Source organism: Protomyctophum bolini, assembly GCF_963924005.1.
Source record: "Protomyctophum bolini genome assembly, chromosome: 15".
NCBI classification, from domain to species: Eukaryota; Metazoa; Chordata; class Actinopteri; order Myctophiformes; family Myctophidae; genus Protomyctophum; species Protomyctophum bolini.
Window position 1 is genome coordinate 33,575,732 of NC_137876.1, and position 22,026 is coordinate 33,597,757.

General features: G+C 46.1%; 1 protein-coding gene across 1 annotated transcript in view; it reads right to left on the minus strand.

The window, feature by feature from the left end:
• The window catches only part of grin3ba (glutamate receptor, ionotropic, N-methyl-D-aspartate 3Ba), a 103,713-nt gene extending 86,988 nt beyond the window's left edge, over nt 1-16,725 (minus strand). The window contains exon 1 of the mRNA XM_080783615.1: nt 15,932-16,725. Coding sequence (XP_080639741.1) covers nt 15,932-16,489 — 558 coding nt within the window. The 5' untranslated portion in view covers nt 16,490-16,725. The remainder of the gene's footprint in view (nt 1-15,931) is intronic.
• Nucleotides 16,726-22,026: the final 5,301 nt, after the last annotated feature.

Consider the following 22,026-nt stretch of genomic DNA (forward strand, 5'->3'; position numbering starts at 1 on the left):
GTCCATCTCTTCAAGGCTCTCCCTTTATGCTGCAGTCCTGATTGCAAATTGCTCACCAGAATGTTCACAGATTTGACTATGTGTTGCTTTGATGCTTTGAGATTTTATGGGAGAAGTGTGTGCAACACTGAACATTGTGTCTGTGTGTAGTGTTTGTACAACAAGGTGTTGTGTAATTGATCAGAGTGTAGAGAAGGAAAGTCAGAGTCTAATGCAGATAAGGGAGTGTGATGTAGTGCAAATTGTGTCGAGCGATTAGGTACATGAAGTGAAGGTTGTGCAAATTGTGGCAAGTTTTTAGATTTTTGTGTGTTAACATTCATGAAAAACTGTAAAAAGAAAAACCTTTTCGGATGAAATTTGGGTAAACTAAGGCTGCTGCCTCCGACACCACTGGGCTACCCCCACAAGCTGTTCCTACCTGGGCTCATTTCCATCACTTTCAATATTCTATGGAAGCATGTCTCAAGTGACAACCACCATTGTTGAAATAAGAATTCCTGTGCCATTTCTGTCCTATTATCCACTCTACTCGTCATGAATGAAAATGCGATGCCTCTGCCCGTCACTCCTGACTGAGATATCTCTGTGTTAAGATTACTGTAGTTCCATTCTATGATTACTTCCATTCTATGCCCTACTCGAGGTATCTCTACTGCTTTGTAACTTACATCGCTATACACCTCGTTTCGGTTCTATATACTTTTAACCTCTTGCCTGCAGCGTTACAGCATTGTTATATCATACTGTACCTGCTATCACTCCAACTGAGGAGGAATTATGCTGAAAACCCAAGTTTCCCCTTCTCGTTTGCAGCTGCCCGAGGGTCTCAAAAGACGGACACTACGCCTGCGGGTTAAAGATTAGATGAGAAGTTCCGAGTTGCAATATTGCTATTTAATTCCACTTATTCATTTTGTTTTGTGTGCGAGCCTGCTCTGGCATTCTGCAGCGTGTGTGACTGCGAAATGGATGCACGCTGCAGATCTAATTACTGTATGAGAGCTACTATGGCTGCGTGCGGTTCTATAGGGTGACTTGGCAGAAGATGAGGGGAGGCAGTGAATCTGAGTCACAGAGTGTGTCTAGAGGATCGTCTGCCCTCTGTCACCAAGGACACCGTGGAAGGAAACATCTGGGGACCAATTTAATCAGAATTTCTCCTCTCCACCTCTCACTCTTACTTACTGTCTCTCGCTCTCAGTCTTCTTCTCACTGCAGTCTCCTCGTCAGTCACTTGCTCTGTGCTTGTATGGTAACTACCCCTTCTTGTCCACTATTACCCCCCCCCCCCCCACATACACACACGCACACACACACACACACACACACACACACACACACACACACACACACACACACACACACACACACACACACACACACACACACACACTTCAGTGGCTTCAATTTCCCTAGCAGCTGCATCCTCTTTCTTGAACTCTCCCTAGTTCTTTTCCCTTCATGCAGTCTCCTTCAACCCCCCTCCATCCCTCTCTATATCTCTCCATCCATCCATCTATCCAGCACATATACTCACACCTGCCCTGGCTGCCAACAACTCTTCTTTCTCCCGGTCTCCCTCTCTCCTCCTCCTATCCCTGCGTGTGTCCGCCTGTCTGCTTCTGTCCTATTATAGAGGCACTGTTTGCAGCTGATGCTACGTGAATATGAATATCGTTGCTGTCGGAAGGGGGGCCTTGTGTGTCCATATAGCTCATCCGTATTGACATCTCCACTGCACTGCCCCAACACCACCACCTCCACCAGCAGCACCAGCACCGGCTGAGAGCCTGCCTGCTGGTCCAGGCCGATCACTCAGAGTTAATCTGTTAGCTCCATACAGCCTCTGTTTTATGGAGGCAGCTCAAACACAGAGGTCATCAGATGCAGACGGACAAAACTCTGGGGTAACATTGCCAACAGATGATAACTCTGTGTGTGTGTGTGTGTGTGTGTGAGTGTGTGAGTGTGTGAGTGTGTGTGTGTGACAGATGCGCTGGGATATAACCTTTTCTAGCGTGTATGAGTGTGAGCAGTTTGTGCATGGTTTGTGTAGGTAAATTCGGTTTCAGCTTCACCCAGCTGATGGCTGCTCAGACAGGCATGATGAGTGCTTGGGGGGTAGCTATTAGACGGCGGGCGGGGAAGCGAACCAGTGACCTACCAATTATACCAGACGGTGTCTCTACCCACTAAGCTTCAGACGCCCCATCTGTGTGTTCATAGACGTGTGTGTGTGTGTGTGTGTATGTGTGTGTGTGTGTGTGTGTGTGTGTGTGTGTGTGTGTGTGTGTGTGTGTGTGTGTGTGTGTGTGCTACAGACCGTATCTGTCTTGTTGCATCTGTGCGTGACTGTTATCTTACAGACGGCTATAGGCAGCTGGTGTTGAAACCCATCCAGATGGGTTGTTGTAACTCAACTCACTGCTGTTTTCTTGGCAAATCCAAACACAAAAAGAGGAAGTGTAGTAGAGTTACCACAGTAGAGCTCAGCATCAACCTATCCTCCTATCCTCCTGTCCGCGCCTCATCTGTTCCTTACATTGTTTCATCTGTGACAGCTCGCTATTTCTTTCCAACTCCTGCCGTTTCCCTCACTCGCTCTCGTCCAACTGTTTGTATATCTCTCTCCTCTTCACTGTTACTTTTTCAATGTTTATAGTTGCCAATTCTTAGTGTTCTTCTCATACTGTGTATCTCTCTCTCTCCCTCTCGGTCTGTTCCCCTGTCTCTCTCTTGTATTCTTATACTCTCTAAATCCAAGTCTTGCAAAGTCTTGGTCCGTGCAATAATCTGCCTTTTCATCTCCCTCCCTCTCTCATGCATCCCTTTGTCACCCATCAAGATTTTGTTGTTGTTTCTCCTTCTACACATAGTTCCCTCACCAGCTCAGTGGCCTTGTGGAGTGTCCTGGCTCGGCAAGGCTACTTACATAGTTCCCTCAGTCTCACTTCTTCTAGCCTCGGTACCCAGGCTTTCATTTTTGTCTGCGCAAAAATCCAAAGCCTGGGAGAACGCATTGGCCGCTCTGAAGTTGGAGTCAACCCTTTCGGGTGGGCGTCGCTCCAAATGATGTGGCGTAGCGCTGCACTATAGGGGGGAGAGGAGGGGCCGGGGCTGACGGACAGATCGGTGAGATCCAATCATGGCGTGCAGAAATCTCACCCGCGACCCACCCCTCTAGACCAGAAACCTAACACGTTAGCTCAGGCTACACTTCTTCAAATGTCTATTTATCTCTCCTTCATGTCTGTCTGTCTCTCCCTCCCCTATCATCCCACTGCTGGGTGTTTGGTTAACCTCGTTCTGACATTCTCTCAGCCGTGACTGGCCGCCATCTGTTTAATTTCACTCTCTCTCTAATATTGTGGCTATAATATTCTTCCCTGTGTATTTTTGGTTTCTTCCTCAAAGCTGAATGCCTTATCATACAACAGCTGTGGGCGAGGCTTAAGTTCAGGTGGGTGGTGATAAGGTGAAAACCAGGTATACTTAATGAACTGGTGTGGCCACATAAAATAAAAAAAAATTACACTTTCTGTACAGTTTCTAGAAAAATTTAAAAATGTAAAAATCTTCCTAGTATAATCATAGTACCTGAAAAGAATCACGGCACTCCATCTTTAATTGATTCAGGAGCGGACATGGCCCCTGCTTAACCAGCCTTCACAAATGGGGCAGTGGGCCATGCCCACTTTGTGCTTGTGGAGAGGAGCAATAAAAAGAAGCACATGTTTAGAGCTTGCCCTCTCCAAAGACTAAAAGGAGGATTAGTCTCCCTCCATACTGCAGATCCGGAGGCAACTGCTTGGCTTAAAGACTTCAATAAGTAAATACCCAGAGTGTACATTTACATTCATTTTCCTGTTTTGTGCTGCATGCTGTGAGGTGCAAAATGCTCCCAAAGTTTTAAATTGCTCCCAAGAACGCTATACAAATACGACTTTGTGCATTTTAATCAGTTTAATGCTGCACTGAAATTACTAATGCCACACTGCAATTGAGAGCACTCGAATGGATCAAGAACTTTGACAGCGTTCTATTGTTAACCTATCTACACTGCTACACTAGCTTATAAGGGTGATCGTGCCAACAAAAAGGGTTCGTATCACTCTCAGTAGTACATTAATTGCTCAACCAATAAAATACATTTCACAAAGACTAGAAGAAGTCGTGACGATGACGTTGATTACTCAGAGCCTAGTATTCACAGGCAGAAAAATAACTACTGATTGGTGCAAATGATGTACATCGCTCAATTCCTACAAATCAGTTAACATTGAGCTGGGTAATATTCTGTCCTCTCCTGCCGACCTGACCTCTAAAACAAATTACTTGGATAACCAATTCAGACGTAACAACCTTTGGATTGATGATTATGCTGAACTCCAAATCTGAAGCATGAATCTGAGACCACGGTGAAAATATAATCTAATTGGCCTATATCAGAGCATTTAAAGCTGGATACTGCAGTCATCGAGCTGGAAAGTTTGATGGTGAAAGACACATTTTCAAAAAGAAATCTTGAATGTGAAACATTTTTATATTTTTGACAGCACAAATCTTATACTATCTATAAATATTTTCTGATGTAGGTCCGCAGCAAATACATATAGAATTTGTGGGTATTTGACATGATTAAAGTTTGAGAACCGCTCGTTTAATATACTCTTCTATCTCTCTCTGTTTGTCCGTCCCACACTTATCTGTCCGTTCGTCAGCCAGTGGCCTATAGTGTCATCCCACCTGTGACCTGTTGGACCTGCTGTCCGTCTGTCCTTATCTACCAAGCACACCTGGCCATGGCAGGCTTTCTCACATGGCTAGTCAACCTACTATAGTCACCCCCCACCCCCCCCACACCCCACCCCACACGATTACCGCTAAACAGTTGTATTGTCGGAATATACAGGTGTGTGAGGGCGGAGGGAGGCGGGAAAGGAGGATTGGCTGGGTGTGTGTGTGTGTGGTAGTCCATATAGTGTACTATATCTTCTGTGTACTGTATGTGTGGTTATTGATTTGTGCAGGTTTTTATATGTGCTTGTATGTGTGGTCATCGATTTGTGCAGCTTTTTATATGTGCGTGCGTGTGTACTGTGTGTACCATTGTCCATAGGACTTCTATGTGTTTTCTCTATGGGGTTTGTGCTTTTTGTGGTGTACGTGTGCGCTGTTTTTTCTTTTCTTTCTTCTTTCAATCAGTGATAAGTGTAAGTTATCAGTGCGTAATCCTCTAATGAACTGGCACACCGCAGATAAAACCGCCTTCATCAAACTCCTCAATGGAAGAGGGAGCACGCAGGCCCAGGCCTCCCTCCGCCACTCTAATTCACTCAATCATTCCTTCCCTCTCTATACCTCCATTTATCCCTGTTATTACTCTGCCCGTTCAGTCCCTGCCCCCCCCCCCCCCATCCGTTCCATGGCTTCTCCTTCCATTCCGGGCTGCAAACCTTTACGTGCCCCCCAGTGTTGCTCCTCTAATGCTCCACCACTCCTTCCCTCCACCCATCCATCCTCTAATGCTCCACCACTCCTTCCCTCCACCCATCCATCCTTTCTTCTCTCCATATACGGTACGTACGTCACGTATACCGCCTGCGTCCCTGCATTAGTCCTTCCACCACCGCCACTCCCTCCACGCTCCTTTCCTATAACCCCTCTCTATTTTCCACTCAAGCTTCATCCATTCTTCATTTCGTTGCTCCCTCTCTCTGCCTCTCCCTCTCCCCGTCCATCCTCCTATGACTTCCTGCATCCCTCTCTCCATGCTCAATGTTAATTTAACTGGGCCCATACACACAGGTTCATTGTTACACTCAGAGTTAAACTAATAATGAATGCATTTTTATAGCGCTTTTCCAAGTGCTCAAAGCGCTTTACAATGGTTCATTCATTCATACATTGGGAGGTGAAGCGGCGAACAGTCCTGTTCGCACGCCACATTCACACACCAATGGTGGCAAGCTCACACCGACCAACTCATTGGAGGCAATGTAGGGTTCAGCGTCTTGCCCAAGGACACTTCGACATGTGGACATGAGGAGCCCTAAGACTATACTGTGATAACTGTGACCCATCTATCCATTCATCCTTGCATTCGTGAGACGGCCCTTGTCTTTACTACCTCTACTTCATCTTTCATTTCGTCACCTCTCTGTTTCCCTCACATCAACCACCCTCCCTCCCCTTCCTCTGTTTGCCTGCTTCCATCCTTCAGTGCTCTGCTTCCATTCTGTTTGCGCCGCCGCCCCATACCTGCCCCTCAAGAAAAACAAACGCACCAGCGATGCGTGGATAGCACCACAGCACGTTACTCACCCGTGCCTTTCTCTTTCGGGCTACAGCCTGAGCACATGCAACACACACAACACTGAGTGAACACAAAAAACACCCTCCCGAGGGATATTTCACTTTCATTTTACCGTCTAATCAGGCTTATGTGAACAATCCAGACCGTTTTTAAGTTACTCGATTCAGTATTCAGATATTTGATATAACTTCAAACTTCATTTTAACCATGATAGATTAATCGAAAACACCCAAACTTTTTTCTGGTGACTGATATTGTCCTTCTAATACGTGAGGGGGGCGTGTTTTCTTCATTTACTGTTTTCATTTATATTTTTGCGACCATAGGTGCGCCAGCACTCACCCAGCAGTCTGCCGTCACCCAGGCGGATGTGTGCACGCAACCTCGCTTCTCGCATGCAAAGAACGCTCCAGAAAAACAAGTATTACAAATTATGAAAACAGTAAATGACAAACCCCCTCACGTATTAGAAGGACAATATCAGTCACCAGGAAAAAGGTTGGGTGTTTTCCATGACCTTTTTACAATGTGTTTATAAAGGGGCCGGTCAGGTAAAATGAATATCAAATATCTAAATACTGAACTGTCATGAGTCTGCGTAGACGATAAAATTATCACAATTTCTTTTTTAAAGTGAAATATCCCTTTAGCAGCCCTAACCGCCAAGCACACCGTGCACGTCCAAAGCTGCTATAACGACAAGACAGTCGCTTAGACTCTTTATAGTACAGCAGCACGGTGCCGTTTCTTCTTCGCTCAATTAATCCGGCTCAGTGCAGGACCACGTTTGACTGTCATCACAAGCCTAATGAAGAGAATGCCGCTTTGAGCTGTTTGTAGTGAGTGGCCCTGGTCGTCTCAAGCTGTCAGTTTCGCCCGCAGCCCTGGCTCGACATGCATTTTGTCCCTGCCTCTCTGTCTCTCTGTCTCTCTGTCTGTCTGTCTCTCTGTCTCTCTGTCTCTCTCTCTCTCTCTCCCCCTCATTTGTTCCTCTGTGTTGGGGCTTGGAGAGACAAATCCCCCTTCGTCATCTCTGAGGAACACAGAGGCACTGCAGCTCTTGGAAGCAGCTTCATTAGGGTTTAATAACCTGAGCACCAACTACCATGAGTGTGTGTGCCCATCATTGGTGTGTGTGTGTGTGTGTGTGTGTGTGTGTGTGTGTGTGTGTGTGTGTGTGTGTGTGTGTGTGTGTGTGTGTGTGTGTGTGTGTGTGTGTGTGTGTGTGTGTGTGTGTGTGTGTGTGTGTGTGTGTGTGTGTGTGTGTGTGTGTGTGCGCCTTGGGGAATAACCAATGCAGGTGTGCATGCACAATTCCAGTGTACTGTTCATACATGCATACATATACAGGAATGCATGCCTGTGTGTATTAAGTGTATGTGAGTGTGACGTGCATGTGTGTCCTGACTCCTCAGAGAGTGAGGCTAGCCCAGAGCCACAATGCGTCCTATTCAGCAGGGTCTCAGGATTAATATGTAATTTCATTCAAAGGGGCAAATTGGTTTTTTTTACTGCACTAATCTTCATTTTACTGAGAAGAATGAGCCGGGGCATTTAAAAATGGAGTGCGTTAATGAAAGACTTATAAGACTGTTGGATGGATAGATGGCCGGGGCGGAATATTACTTCCCTATACCAAAACAATAACTGCCAATCGGAATCAAACTTATTGAAGTATAGGAATAATTTGTCACATTAATGTGTTTCACTGTGTAATTCAGCCGTAACCACATAAAACCTATTGTCCTATTGTCCTATTGTCCCTATTCTGGGGTGAACATTCAGCCAAGATAGCAGATCTATAAGAACAAAGCTCACTGCATTGCGTATAGTAAGCTGATACGATGTCTATTGTCATTGCAGAATACAACCAAATTCCACAGTCAACATAATATAATAAACTGTTAGGTTTGTCATAATTCATGTCACAAGTGTCAAAACTCACTAATTTCCACACAAGTATAATAGTATATGTATTTACACTTATTTACAAGACAACTCCGTGTGGGAACGCACCCAGGGTGCCGGCCCGGTTCCGGCAGGCCGCCCCGCGTCCGAAACGGTCGAGAAATGACAGAGTTACTGTGTGGGGGAATTTGCAGACAACACACACTCTTTATCTCTCTCTCTCTCTCTCTCTCTCTCTCTCTCTCTCACACACATGCACGCTCCACATTGTAATTAGCAGGCAACAGTGCAACTCTCTCTCTCTGTTTCTAGCACAACAGTGCCACTTTTGCCTCTACTGGTACTCTAAACATAGGGACATACATAGGGATGGACATAGGGACATTGCTGTTCCTAAAAAAGATGTTACATCTGTAAGATGTTTACTGTATTTCAGTGGAGTTTAACACATTGGAGGAGGCTGTCAGAGGCTGAACTGCAGGAAGGAGGCTGTAATCGCTACTCATTTACATGTTGCATTTATATGTTAGGCACGCTCTTGTCTGGAGGGGCTTGCATTAAGCGCAACAGAAGAAGCAGCTGAATTCCTGATGTGTGAACGCATACAGAAGTAAAAATTGCTAAAGTTTTGATAGGTAAAGATGAGAAGTAATTGCAGTCGGAAACAAACCCAGTGAAATTTTGTTAAATATGCCTCGTGATTTACATCCTTTTTTCTTTTTTTTTAATGGGTGCACCGTGACAGCAGCCAGCTAAAGCACAGTCGCTAAACCGCAAAGCGCCAAACCACAACTGCCATTCATAATCCCGCTGTGAAACGCATGATTATAGAATGCCACGTGATTGCGTTCCGTGCCACATTTCAATAATACCTTTCTGTATCTGTGAGTATAAATGCGACAGTAACTAAGCTAGAGAGAGAAAATGCTGTGCGCACAGTGTGAAGACTGACTGACAAATAATGAATTCCGACTAGCATCCCCCTTCCTGCCTAATCACACTGAGGAATCAGCAATACCACTTTCCTCCCAATCTCTTGCTGTGTGAATACATTGTAGGAAAAGAAGTCATGATCCACAAAATTATTATGTTATCAGCTCATATAACCGGTATAGGGGTAGAGTGCATATTAAAACTATGTATAGGGGGCAGAGTGCATTTCATTAAAACCACATATATAAAAAAATTACCAAGGTTGAGGGAATGTTTAGTTTTCCTCTCCAATTAACCACATGAAAGCTAGTGTTGCTCTGCGCATACAAATGGCAGATCTACAAGCTCAAGTGACTGATTGAGAGCTAAATGTTATGTCGCAGGTGGACCCCGGTCAATATACTGTATAGGCCATTATAGGGTTTTTAAGTGTGGTTGAAAATCAACACAAGAAATGCCAAAAATTACTTTAACTTTCCCGGTTGAAATATTGTTCATATACAGGATTTGCGTGTCCTTAATCTTTGTAGGTGTGCATGTGTGGCCAAAAGGTTCCCAGTTTAGTAACCTGGATTGGTATAGGAGGGGAAGATAATAACTGAGCAGCTCACAGGTGTGAACGTGTCACTATGTGAGAGTGAAGCAGGGCATTGCTGCAAAGTGAACCTACACTGGGTGAATGATCTTCCTGCATTTGTGAAGAAAAAAAATCACACCTGTGCGAAGTACGTGGTGCAACTCCATGTGGGTGTCCCCGGGGGGTCCCCGAAACTTCCAGACCTACAGGAACGAGCCCAGGGTGCCGGCCCGGTTCCGGCAAGCTGCCCCGCGTCCGAAACGGTTGAGAAATGACAGAGTTACCGTGTGGGGATCCCTCTACTGTACTGTACTGTACTGTACTGTACTGTACTGTACTGTACTGTACTGTACTGTACTGTACTGTACTGTACTGTCACTGTACTGTACTGTACTGTACTGTACTGTACTGTCACACCCGAAATCATCATACAGTTAATATGTGTGCATGTGTTAGGCTGCTCAACAGTGACACTTGGTTGTGAAAACCAACCAAACGCTATTTTCGTGCTTAGACCCAGCCAGGGACGGACACAGCCAGCCAGCCACCCACAGACACACAAAGCTGCGTAAGGAAGTGGTTGCACCACTTAAAAAGAAGGGGAAAAAAACTGTTGTCATCCATGAGGTCCGGGTTAATCAAGGTTACCAGCAAACCCCAGCACTCTACAACATCAAATGTCCACAAACTCATTCCCGAACCTCATCCATTGAATGGTTGCTGATGGCCGATTCACCTCCCCCGAATGCCCATAGTAGCCCTGATGAGAGAGGAAAAACCCATTTCATTTTTTTCTTTTTTAATCTTCCCCGGATCCTCCCTCCCTCCTTCTCTCCTGTCGCCCTCCTTTGGCTCCTCCCACCCTGTCCCATCCCATCCCAGGGCACGGCTAGATGGACTGGGGAGATTTACAGTCGGGGGTCGCCCAGTGCTTCTAATTAGCTTAAGTAGTTTGGGTGGAATAAGCACTTCCTCACTGAGACACAGCCAAGTCCCACTGCTCTGGGTCTGACTAAGCAGAGAGAGAGAGGGAGAGAGAGAGAGGGAGAGATGCCATGGATGGACACAGGCTCTTGTCCTCTCTCATCATCATCAGCATCATGTCTGTCTGTCTCCCACTCTCATTCTCCTTGTCATTCTCTTATCTCAGTCTCTCTCTTTTGTCTCTGTCCATCTACCCTGTAAAATGTGGAGCGTTAACACTCCGGATTTTATACTTCCTCTCTCTCTTATAACCTAATCTCAAGTGGAGAGTTCAATTATCCAGAAACACATGGCATCACATGAAATTTGCACTGCGAAACACCAGAAAATGTAGAAGAGAAAAATATATTGTGTTTTTATTAAAAAAGAAAACCAAATCCTCATTTTCAGGATGAATCTGTGATGGATTCGGTTCATTTCCTTGGCAGTGCTGTTCGTTTTGTTTGTCACTCTACATCCCAAACCTCCCCTCCCCTCAGGGCGCGCCTCCTGTCCCTTGCCACCAACTTGTAAATAAGAATTTTAATAAGAATTTTATCTCCTGTTTGCATGTCTCGCTATCTGCCGAGCGAACAAAGCCAATTCATTGTATGTACAGCCAGATAAATAACTTCCTTCCATGTTGACCCAAGCAACCCTGTCTCTGCTCTTACCCACCCAACCTGTCTAAGTATAGGGAGTACCCTTGGCAGAGAGACTGACGGTGAGACAGGCAGGCAGGAAGAGACAGAGAAAGAGTGAGAGAGAGACAGACAGCGAAATAATGATGGAGAGAGAGAGAGAGAAAGTGAGAGGGACAGACTCAGAGGGACACTTACAGGGAGACAGACAGACAGACAGACAGACAGACAGGGATCCAGAGAACACGATGTCCACCAGTCACTGAAATGCACACTAGCATGCAAGCGTGCGCACAGCCGCACACGCACAGATGCATGCATGGCATGCATACCAATAACCACAGACGGACGGACGGAAGGACGAATGGTAAATGGGTGGATGGACAGACAGACACAGAGAGAGGAGAGAGGGAGAAAGAGAAGGAGTTGAGAGAGAGAGAGAGAGAGAGAGAGAGAGAGAGAGAGAGAGAGAGAGAGAGAGAGCTCCTTGTTTCTTTATTTTTGCTCAGTGGCACAGCTCTGCTTAACTAATGACAGAACACCTCCCCTCCCTGTCCCTTGCATTCTCTTATTCACTCTGACTCTCCTGCTCTCTTTGCCCCATTCCCTCTCTCTCTTTCTCTCTCTCTCTCATTATGTCTCTATCATTCTCTCTCACACACACACTCTCTTCCAGCACTTTCTAAGTCTCTATATCTCCTTGCATTGGTGACATTCCTCAAGTGCTGTGATTCCTGACAATTTCTACTACGAACATTTCTGAAATGGAAATAAGCGATCCATGGCTTGACAGAGAGACATAACATGGACAGAGATTGCAGGCTTACGATATAGATTGCTTCTCTGTCTTTCTGATGCTGTCTTCATGGTTGAGGAATAATATGTGTGTGTTTGTGTCTCTGCATGCACGCATGCATCTTAGGCGAGGGTGTGGGTGTGTGGGTGTGCGCATGTCTCTTAGGTGAGTGTGTGTGTCGCACTTGACTGCACAGTCAGATAGAGAAGTTGGATAGAGATATGAAGTTGGATTGACTGACTGGCAAACAGCCTGGCCTGCTGAGAGGAATACTAACATGGACACACATACACACGCACGCACGCGCATACATAACATGAGGGACTCACAGTGGAATTTAAGGATTTTGGGCTGTGAGGTCAGGGTGCATTGTTGTATTTACAGCTTGTTTGGCTGGCCATCTATCTTGACACGTTCTCCAGCCTCCAGACACACACACACACACACACCCCAACACAACCCAGCGAGTTGCACAAGCACGCAACAACCTGCTGCGGTACAGGCTGTTGGGCTGTTGCCCACAGCCACAGCAGACACCACAACTCTCTCCAACATTTCAACTTTGACTGATTCGCTCTGATTGCTGCCAAATTACACAGCTCTAAACGCTAAACACACAGCAGCACATACAAATACACACACACACATTTACCTATGCAAACACCCCCTCTCCGTGTCAAATAGAGTCGAGAGCCAGCAATAGCCGACCAAAGACCAAGGCGTCATGACACGTTGTGAGCTTGTAGATCAGCTGCTTTTGGCATGCTACTCGGGCTAACACATGTGGGGCCCAGGGACCCTCTGGGCGGCAGTGGTGGTCTACCGTTTTTCGCTATATGCGTAGTATGCTGTGGAAATGTTTTTTTGGGGAAAAAGCGTATACCGTCTGCTAATCATTTCATCCATTGACCATGTGCGAGCGTATAGCCTATATGTGAGCATGTTGCGCGAGGAATAATTATGGTATACCGTCTGGAAAAAAACCTATAGGCTACAGCACTGCCTCTGGGTTCCTTGAGCGGATTCCAAAATGGACCATTAACAGGTCTGAAACTCTGAGAGATTACAAATAGAGTTCCATTAGTTCCATTTGTACACTCTCAGGGTCATTGGGGTCCTGGAAAGTTTGAGAACCACTGGGCTTAGTTGGCTAACACGCCCGTCGATGCCGAAGCACTAGAGGGCAACAGTCAAGAAGCAGACCCACCATTAAACATGCATGCTCTGGGCTGACAGGTGCACGGGTAAAGCTCGCCAGAGAGCAAACTGATCGAAGCTGCATTTGATGAGGGGAGATGTGCTTATAGCGGAATTTAAAGGGATTTTCGGCACCTGCGTTTGGTGTTGTTTTTACAACTACTCCACAAGCCCTTGTTGAGATTGGCTTCTGAAGAAATTGATTTGAAACAAAATGCTGCACCATAAAATCCTCAGTGTTAATGTAACTCTGAGAACATGAACAAAATAATGCCATTTGTAAACGGTCAGAGATAAATCACCCCTGAGGATTGTGTCCCCAGATGCCCCACAGGCCACAGTGGTAGCAGGTAATGTTCTTCAGCAAATAGCTGGACAATATATCGATATAATATTGAGATATGATAGGAGACTGTCGTACATGTGTCAAGTTCTGTCTCCCTGTTTTTAGTTGCAGTTAGGGTTTTACTTTATAATCGTGTTGTTGGGTAGTCTTAGTTCTGTGTTGTATCTAGGTTTTACTTTACTTTTATTTTATGTTCCTAGTGTTCCTAGTGTTCCTAGTGTTAAGGGCTCAGGGGTAGAGTGTCCGGTAGAACAGCCAGATGGGAGCCGTGTGGTTCACAGTTTGATCCCGGGCTCCACCAGAGTTGTTGTCGAAGTGTCCTTGAGCAAGACGCTGAACCCCTAATTGCTCCTGATGTGCAGGTTGGTGCCTTGCATGGTTTCCTCCTAACCTGACTCCGCCAGCTGGTGGCAGCAGTGAGTTCCTCTTCCTGCTCCCATCTGGTCTCTCTCGGACGATGTACTCTGAACAAAATCTGATCGGAACGATATGCGGCCGTATACGGACGCTAGAGGCAGGATCAACACGAGACTGGTGACGTATTTGTGCCACAGCGCAAATGGTTCATCGTTTCTGCTTGAGAGAGACCAGATCAAGGTAGGAGGAGGGAACTTGTGAACTCAATACTGCCACAATCTGGCGGAGTCAGGTTAGTTTCCTCCGCCATCAGTGTGTGAATGGGTGAATGTAATGCACAATCTATGTAAAAGCGCCTTGGATAAAGGCACTATATAGGTTAAATGCACCGTTTACCATCTGCCAAAGCCAATCATGTTTTAATTGTCCTTAGTGCTCACCTGTGTCCTGTTGTCTGTGGTTGCTTTTAGTTTAACTGAGTTTGTTACACAGGGGTGCCATTACTGAGGTGCATCAGTACCATTAAGCTTTACACCTCAGCACTGATTAGCTACACCTGGCCTACAGGGCACTGCTCATTGGGATAAGTCAGCATTGTTCGGAACCCTTCCCAGTCATATTCAAACTCTTGCATTTGGGCTGCTGTACGTGTCTCTGCAACTTTCCGTTGTACTGCGATTGGACCGGTCCTTCCTTCTCCTCAATCACACCCTGACACTAGATTTGGGATATCCTAATATGATATATGACAACAAATCCTTCGTATTCAAACGTATACGTATCGTATACATTTCCTTTCATATCTATTTTCCTGGTCTTAAAGGAGCACTTCACCAAATTTCCACCCTATCTTTCCTATAATTGGTCCTCAGTAATGCTCATCAAGCTGGCCCCATTTCTGTTTATTGACTGTGATGGTTCAGGAATCTTCCTACCAATGATGTCATCGGTTGGCTTTCTTGAGCTATTGGAAACTACTGTAAATCATGCAGAAATAGAGACCAATGTTCTTGAATCATAAAAATCATACTCATGTGAAGTGAGGGGCGCCTTGTCTCAGTCTTTTGCTGCCACATGACGTCACGGGGGCATGCGTAAAGCGGGGGAGGGGGGAGACTCAAGAGTGAATAAAAAGTCTATAGACTTGGCTGCCACATGACCTCATGTCTGAAAGCTAGACGTTGCCCCTCAAAAATTACAAAATAAGTTTAAAATCTTGCTTGAACAGTCCACAGTTCACCTCAGATGGAAATGTCTTGAACAACAGTGAGGACCCATTATATAAAGCTATTTGAAAATGTATGTGTAAGTGCTCTGCTCAAATAAGGCTGCATTTTACAATAACGTGCACAGAATGTTCTGTTATTAGTCATTAGGCCACTAGAATGAGTGAAATGAACAACCAATCATATATAGCTGTAAGGAATATATCATCTTCTTCTATCTGTATACGTATTCTGTTATTACTCAAATCTCTCTACTCAAATCTCTCCATATTACTAATGGCCTTTTCTCAAAAAAGTTGCCTAGCAAATTAGGGCAGTAGTAGTAGTACTAGGCAGTCATGCCCAAAATATTGTCAGATTATCAATATCATGGCTAAAGCTAAACATTGTGATATTTGATTTGGTCATTATAGCCCAGCCCAACTACAATGACGTTTGTGCGTGTGCGTGTGCGCGCGCAGTGCATATTTGTCATACATGATGCTGCACATGACTCATGAGTCACCAAAACAAACACAAAACCAAAATGTCATAAATCTATTTACATATAGCCTAGTCCTACTGACAGTATATTTTCTAATGACGCTACAGGTACAATCATGTAAAAACACGCACACGCGCGAACACGGGCACAATTAAACTAAATAAGCCACCGTCGGTCTGTCTACCTTGGTCCGGAGGGGCTCTGTATCCTCCAGGATGGAAATGAACGGAATCTCCAGGAAGGAGGACAGAAACTCCAGCTGGATCAGCTCCTCGGAGGAGCGGGGGAACGCCAGCACGGCGGACACCCCTCTGACCACCAGGTCCTCGCACGTGCTACGGGACAGCGACTCCGGGTCGCCTCCCGCGGGCGTCCGAGCCACCATCTCCAGGCTGAGGTTGTAGGGCAGCAGGGGAGACATCTGGGACGTGGTCGTCGTGGCCGACGACGAGTCGGACGGGCCGGGTCCGGTCTGGTGCCGGAGGCTGGCCAGGGCGCGGTTGAGCGCATTCTGTATCCGCACGGGCTGGCGAGTCGGCAGGAGCGCGCCGAGGCGCACCGTGTGTCCGATCCGCGCCAGGATGTGGCAGGGCTGCAGGCGACAGGGCTCCGGGGAACAGGAGAGCAAGGGCAGCAGGACGAGCAGCAGGAGCAGCGGTCTGGCGGTGGACGACAGGAGGAGAACATGTGGTCTTCCGAGGCTGGCGAAGCAGTGCGTCCAGGGTCCAGAGAGAGACACCATGCTGCTGTGGCTCCGACAGAGAACAGAGGAGGACTGGGCTCCGCTCGCCAGGAGATGGCATAGCTCCCTCTTTCTCCCGGCTCCCCCGCTTTCCCTCCGACTTTGGTGTTTTAATTCCCCCCTTCTTCTTTGCGTCTTTCTTTCTTGATGGGGACTGTCTGTCGACGGTGATTGTTTCTCGATTTGGGCTTTGTCGACGCCGCGGTCTATTGACGTTTTTGTTTCTCCCTCTTTCAAAGTTTATGCGTTGACAGCTGGCGGAAAAAAGACGCGCTGGAGAGGAGAGCAGAGCGCGCACAGGCACAGCTACAACGGTCGCCGGTCGCCCCGCTTCTGTCAGTCTCTGCTGACGACTCGAGCAGAGCGCTAGAGAGGAGGAACACCAGCTGTAGTGTGTGTGTGTGGTGTGTGTGTGTGTGTGTGTGTGTGTGTGTGTGCGCGTGTGCGTGTGTGCGTGTGCGTGTGTGTGTGCGTGTGTGTGTGTGTGTGTATACATGCGCGCGCGCCTGCCCGTTAAATCTAACCTCTGTCACGGAGCGTGCCTCTGGTTGAATTTTAATGAAATTTTGGTTGGCAGAACTTGGCAGTTGGCACTACAGTTTCATTTCCTCTTTTCCCAGTTCTGGCTCTTTGCGTTTTTAATTACACATTATTGTAGATTCAGATGTTTTACTTCCAGTTCATTCATGGTTGGGAATGGAACACGGAGCACCCTTTAGAATGTTACTTTTGATTAACTCGTTTTAGGCGAAAGGAGATCATCAATCCTCAGTCTAGGCGTAGAACTATTTGGCAAGGCTGGGCTATAGCGACCAGACCTTGTTTGAATCCCAAATGTTCTGAAATATTTCACTGAAATATATATTCTCATTTTTCCTGCACTTGCAAAATCATTCAGTCAACCAATCATTAATTTTGTTCCCTTCACCTGTAGTAATTTACCGCCTTCAGGGCAGAGCATAAATCTCGATGAGAGTAGCCTAATCTTGGCCGCTGGTGTGTGTTCTCTGTTGCAGCCTCTCCCTGGTATAATTTTGCGGGTGTCAGTTATGAGTGGAAACTGAGATCATCCTTGTCCCTCTGTTTTCTTCGCCTTATCTCCCTGCATCTCTTTTGTTGACAGGAGCTGAGCCCCGAGACGATGAGAGCTTTCGGATGAGCATGGGCTATTTGAGGTGTGACAAGCAAAGGTTTCACTGGCACAGTGGCACTCCAGGGGAATAGAGGTATTGTCACTGACACACACACACACACACACACACACACACACACACACGCACACACACACGCACACGCACACACACACACACACACTCGGCCACCCCTGAAGATAGAAAATGCACATAACAACCAGGATCCAAGTCATTTCACAGCCTGCTAGGCGACCTGTTCGGTTAGGGGGAGGTTTACTGACAAATCTCAGACAGTTGAAATATTATGTTTTCAATCTCTCCACTCTCTCCGCATGCTCCACTAGCTGTACACAGAGATAAGATGGAAGCCAACGCTGTAGGCTTTCTTCTGCCGCAGAAACCGACAGCATTAAACTTGCATGGGCAGACACACATGCAGACTGTCTTATTTTTCACCTGTTGAGGCCATGCAGGATTGAACATAATGGCATTGGTACTTCCCAGGCAGCTTCATTCCCTTTCAGGCAATAGGGGAAGCATATAGTCCAATTCATTTTCATACTTGCAGGCTCGCGTAAAGTGCTTTTGCAAAGCCATAAAGACTAGAAGTACTGCATCACAGTCGTGTGTCTCCACCAACCAGTTGCAGTTTACATCCAAAGGTATAGTGAAGACTTTGAAGGAATTCAATGAAAGCCTTTTGTGAAGTCACACAGTGACCTTGACCTTTGAATCTTGACTCCAAGTGGACATTTGTGACAGATGAAATTCCCTTCTCGAGGTAACACACATTCATGAGAATGGGATGTATGTACGTACTGTACATACGGATGGACAACCCAAAGCATTGTGCCTTCCGCCATGGCTGTCGCCGGCAGAGGCTATATAATTACAAATTACAATATACAATAAATGCATTAGATAAGGCCAGAGCCTTATTAATTGTTTCCTCTTGATTCTGTGTGTGTTCCATGTGTGTGTCTGTCTGTGTGTACATGAGTGTGAAAGGGAGCAAGCTCTCTCTCATTTCTTTTAACCACAGTTTGTCATGCGAACCAAATTAAGCTCCATTATCAAAGACTGTCCACCCGCCACCTAATCATCTCAGAAATTATTATTAACACTGAGAGAAACTCGCTGCACTCCACAACTTCTGACCGCATGCACCATCTTCTGAAGTAGAAAAAAATGATTCCTTCCCTTCATTCAGCATTTAAGAAAAATATATCCTGGGAACACTGGGACAATTAATTAAAGTGTATATGCAAGGACTTCTAGGTGCATGTCGTGTGTGTGTGTGTGTGTGTGTGTGTGTGTGTGTGTGTGTGTGTGTGTGTGTGTGTGTGTGTGTGTGTGTGTGTGTGTGTGTGTGTGTGTGTGTGTGTGTGTGTGTGTGTGTGTGTAGCATTCTGATAAAGCGTAGCTCAAATGCTGAGTGCAAAATGGTCTCTCACTCTCATAGTTAAATTAACTCTCATGATTTTGCTGTGCTGAGGGCTGGCTGGGCTTTGCCATTAGTTTCTCCCCAAAGCCTGAGGTTGGGCATGTTCCACAATCCACATGCTGGCCTGCGTCTGCGTTAGCAATTCCTATTAACAGCTCGGCTCCCCGCCTCCCCATGGGGTGCATTTGTTTTGATTATGTACATTGCCAGGGATTAATATAGAGAATGGGATTAGGCAGGCATCAGAAACCCAATTATAGTACCCCTCCATCTCTGCTAACATGGGCAATGTGTCCCTTCCTCCCTTTGGACGCTGTCATTCCTCTCGTTCACAACTTCACTCACATGTCACCTTCTACCCTCTGCTCATCTCCAATCTCCTGCTACCTTCCCTCTTTGTTTTGCCTGTGTGTCTAATACAATTCCTCCACGTTCTCTCGCTGTCTCTCTATCGCTCATCCTCCACCTCTTGTCCTTTTTTTCTCTCTTTTTAATAATTTAGAGTAGCCGATTCTTTTTTTACCCTCTTTTCTCCCCAATTTAGTCGTTATGCCAATTGATTCCTCCCCACAAACATTTCTGTATGTATCCAATATCACCCTCCACGCCCGGCGCCCCGGGCCAATTGTGTTTGTGTGTTGACACTTGACAAGGCTGTATGCACCACGGTGGATTCCCACAACCTCCGTGTTGGTGGGCATGCAGGGACTTTAGCACTGCGCCACCCAAGCGCCTCTAATCTCACGTCCTTTAAAGGGGAACGGTAAAACATTAGGTAAAACATGGCAGGTGCATGCTGACCGTAGTACACTGTAATGTAAGCAACACATTGGCAGCTAATACAATTGAATATGGGTGTGTTACGTAGATTCAGGTGTGCCAACTTAAGCATTGACAACACTTGCTGACTGATGTCAATACCTGCACATTGGCACACCTAAATGTCACACATTCCCTTTCCCCTTTAGTCTGTCTCTTTGAGTTTGAATGTAGACATGCTATTTGGCCCCCCAACGCACTGCCTGTCCCATTAAACAACATCAATGATTCATTCACACAAGGACACCACAATTACACTGGTAAAAGACTGGAGAGTGCTTCTGCTGAGAGGTGAGCCAACAACTACTGCCAATTTGAATGTGAGGGAGTGCTCTTCCATAAAAAAGTCAGGGTGAGTGTGCACTGTGCATGTGTGTGTGTGTGTGTGTGTGTGTGTGTGTGTGTGTGTGTGTGCGCGTGTGTGCATAAACCCAGATCCAACTGTGTAATCCATGGTAATCTGGCTCTGCATGCCCAGGTAGGAGAGAGACTGTCTAAATGCCACGGAGACGTGTTAGTATTCCTGGCACAGCTACAGACACCAATAGCACCTTTTGCCACAATTATGGTTGACAAGGACACACAGAACCAGACAGAGAGGGGGGAGGGGGGCATACAGTCGTAAATGAAGGAAGAGAGATGGGGAAAAGAAAGGACAAAAGAAAAACAACAAAAGGGACAGAATGAAAGGAATAAAACAAAGAAACAAAAGTTGGAAGGAAGAACAGAGGGAGGGAGCCGCGGTGGAGTTGTGGAGAAATGGTTGTGTTTAGGAGGAGCTGTGTTTGTTGTGAGTGTGTGTGCTGTTCTGTGCTGTGCTCTGAGAGTTAAAGCAAATTAACATGAGTTCATTGCACTCTGTTTCCTTTTACGCGCCGCTCTCCCTGATGTACAAAGGCCCTGGCCAATAGAGAGCGACTTATCTAGGCCCAACAGCAGGACCTGTGTGTGTGTGTGTGTGTGTGTGTGTGTGTGTGTGTGTGTGTACTGTATGTGAGTGTCCTCTAAGAATAAGTGTGTTTGTGGTTTTTTTGCCTGCGGGTGCCCAGCACAGTCCATGACGTGTGGACGCCTGGCTGTGCCATACGGTATCCATTTGGGTTAATGTAAGCACATTGTGTTTGTGACAACGCACTTCCACGCACGTACCGGTATATTATTTTGCATGTGTGTGTGGCTTTTGTTTTACACACTTCCGTTCCATGCCAAGGACTTTTTTGTTTCTCAGCCACTGCTCAGGGAGCACTCAGGTGAGGGTAGCCAGCCTGCCAAACCATTGTCCAGGTTGGCAACAAACACGCCACTGTATCTGACAACAACCACTATCCCACCCCACCCCACCACCACCCCGTCTCATTAGCACTCCTGCCTGCGGTACGGGGAAAAGGCAATAACCATCTTTTGTGACTACGCAAATGAAGTATTTCATGATTGAATTCACAAACCTATTAAAGTCCCAGCTGTCAAGGTATGTTCCGGGTAGCCTGAAATGCTCTTTGTGAGTCAACACAGAGATGTTGGAGTGAGGAACAACACTGTGATAGCAGATATATCCAGGCATTACGGCCCATCCGAGTGAGTCAAGAGCTGCATTGATTAGTAATAGTCCAGACTCCAGACTGTCTGGATACGTGCCGCAGAGGTCTCAATCTACTCTCGTTTTGTACACAAATGACACTGCTCACACTGTTGTGTACATAATATCTAACAGACATTCACCTGCTATATAAACTAGGGAAAGATAGGGCAATATTTTCTACTGTACTGACCATGAATTAAATGACAGTAGTACATACTAGTGATGAACTATGTGCCCACTCTTCGTAAGTTTTGCCACAGTCTATCTTCTTTTCCTATACCTTCTTCTATCTCCTTCTTCGCGGTGCTGTACCTATTGCTTTTTTCGTCTTGCAGAACAAAAGTATTGTACTTTTACTTCTTCACGATTGTTAAACACTCACAAAACTGAAAACCTCACACTCCTGACACTCCTTTTCCATGATGACTCTTTGCCATCAAATCTTAATCTCTTAACTGTTCCCAAAAGGGAACTTGTGCTTTCATTTGGTACACACAGCCATATTTTCAAATGACACACACATACCAAGCATTTACAGCACAATGAAGTGAAAAATTGAAAA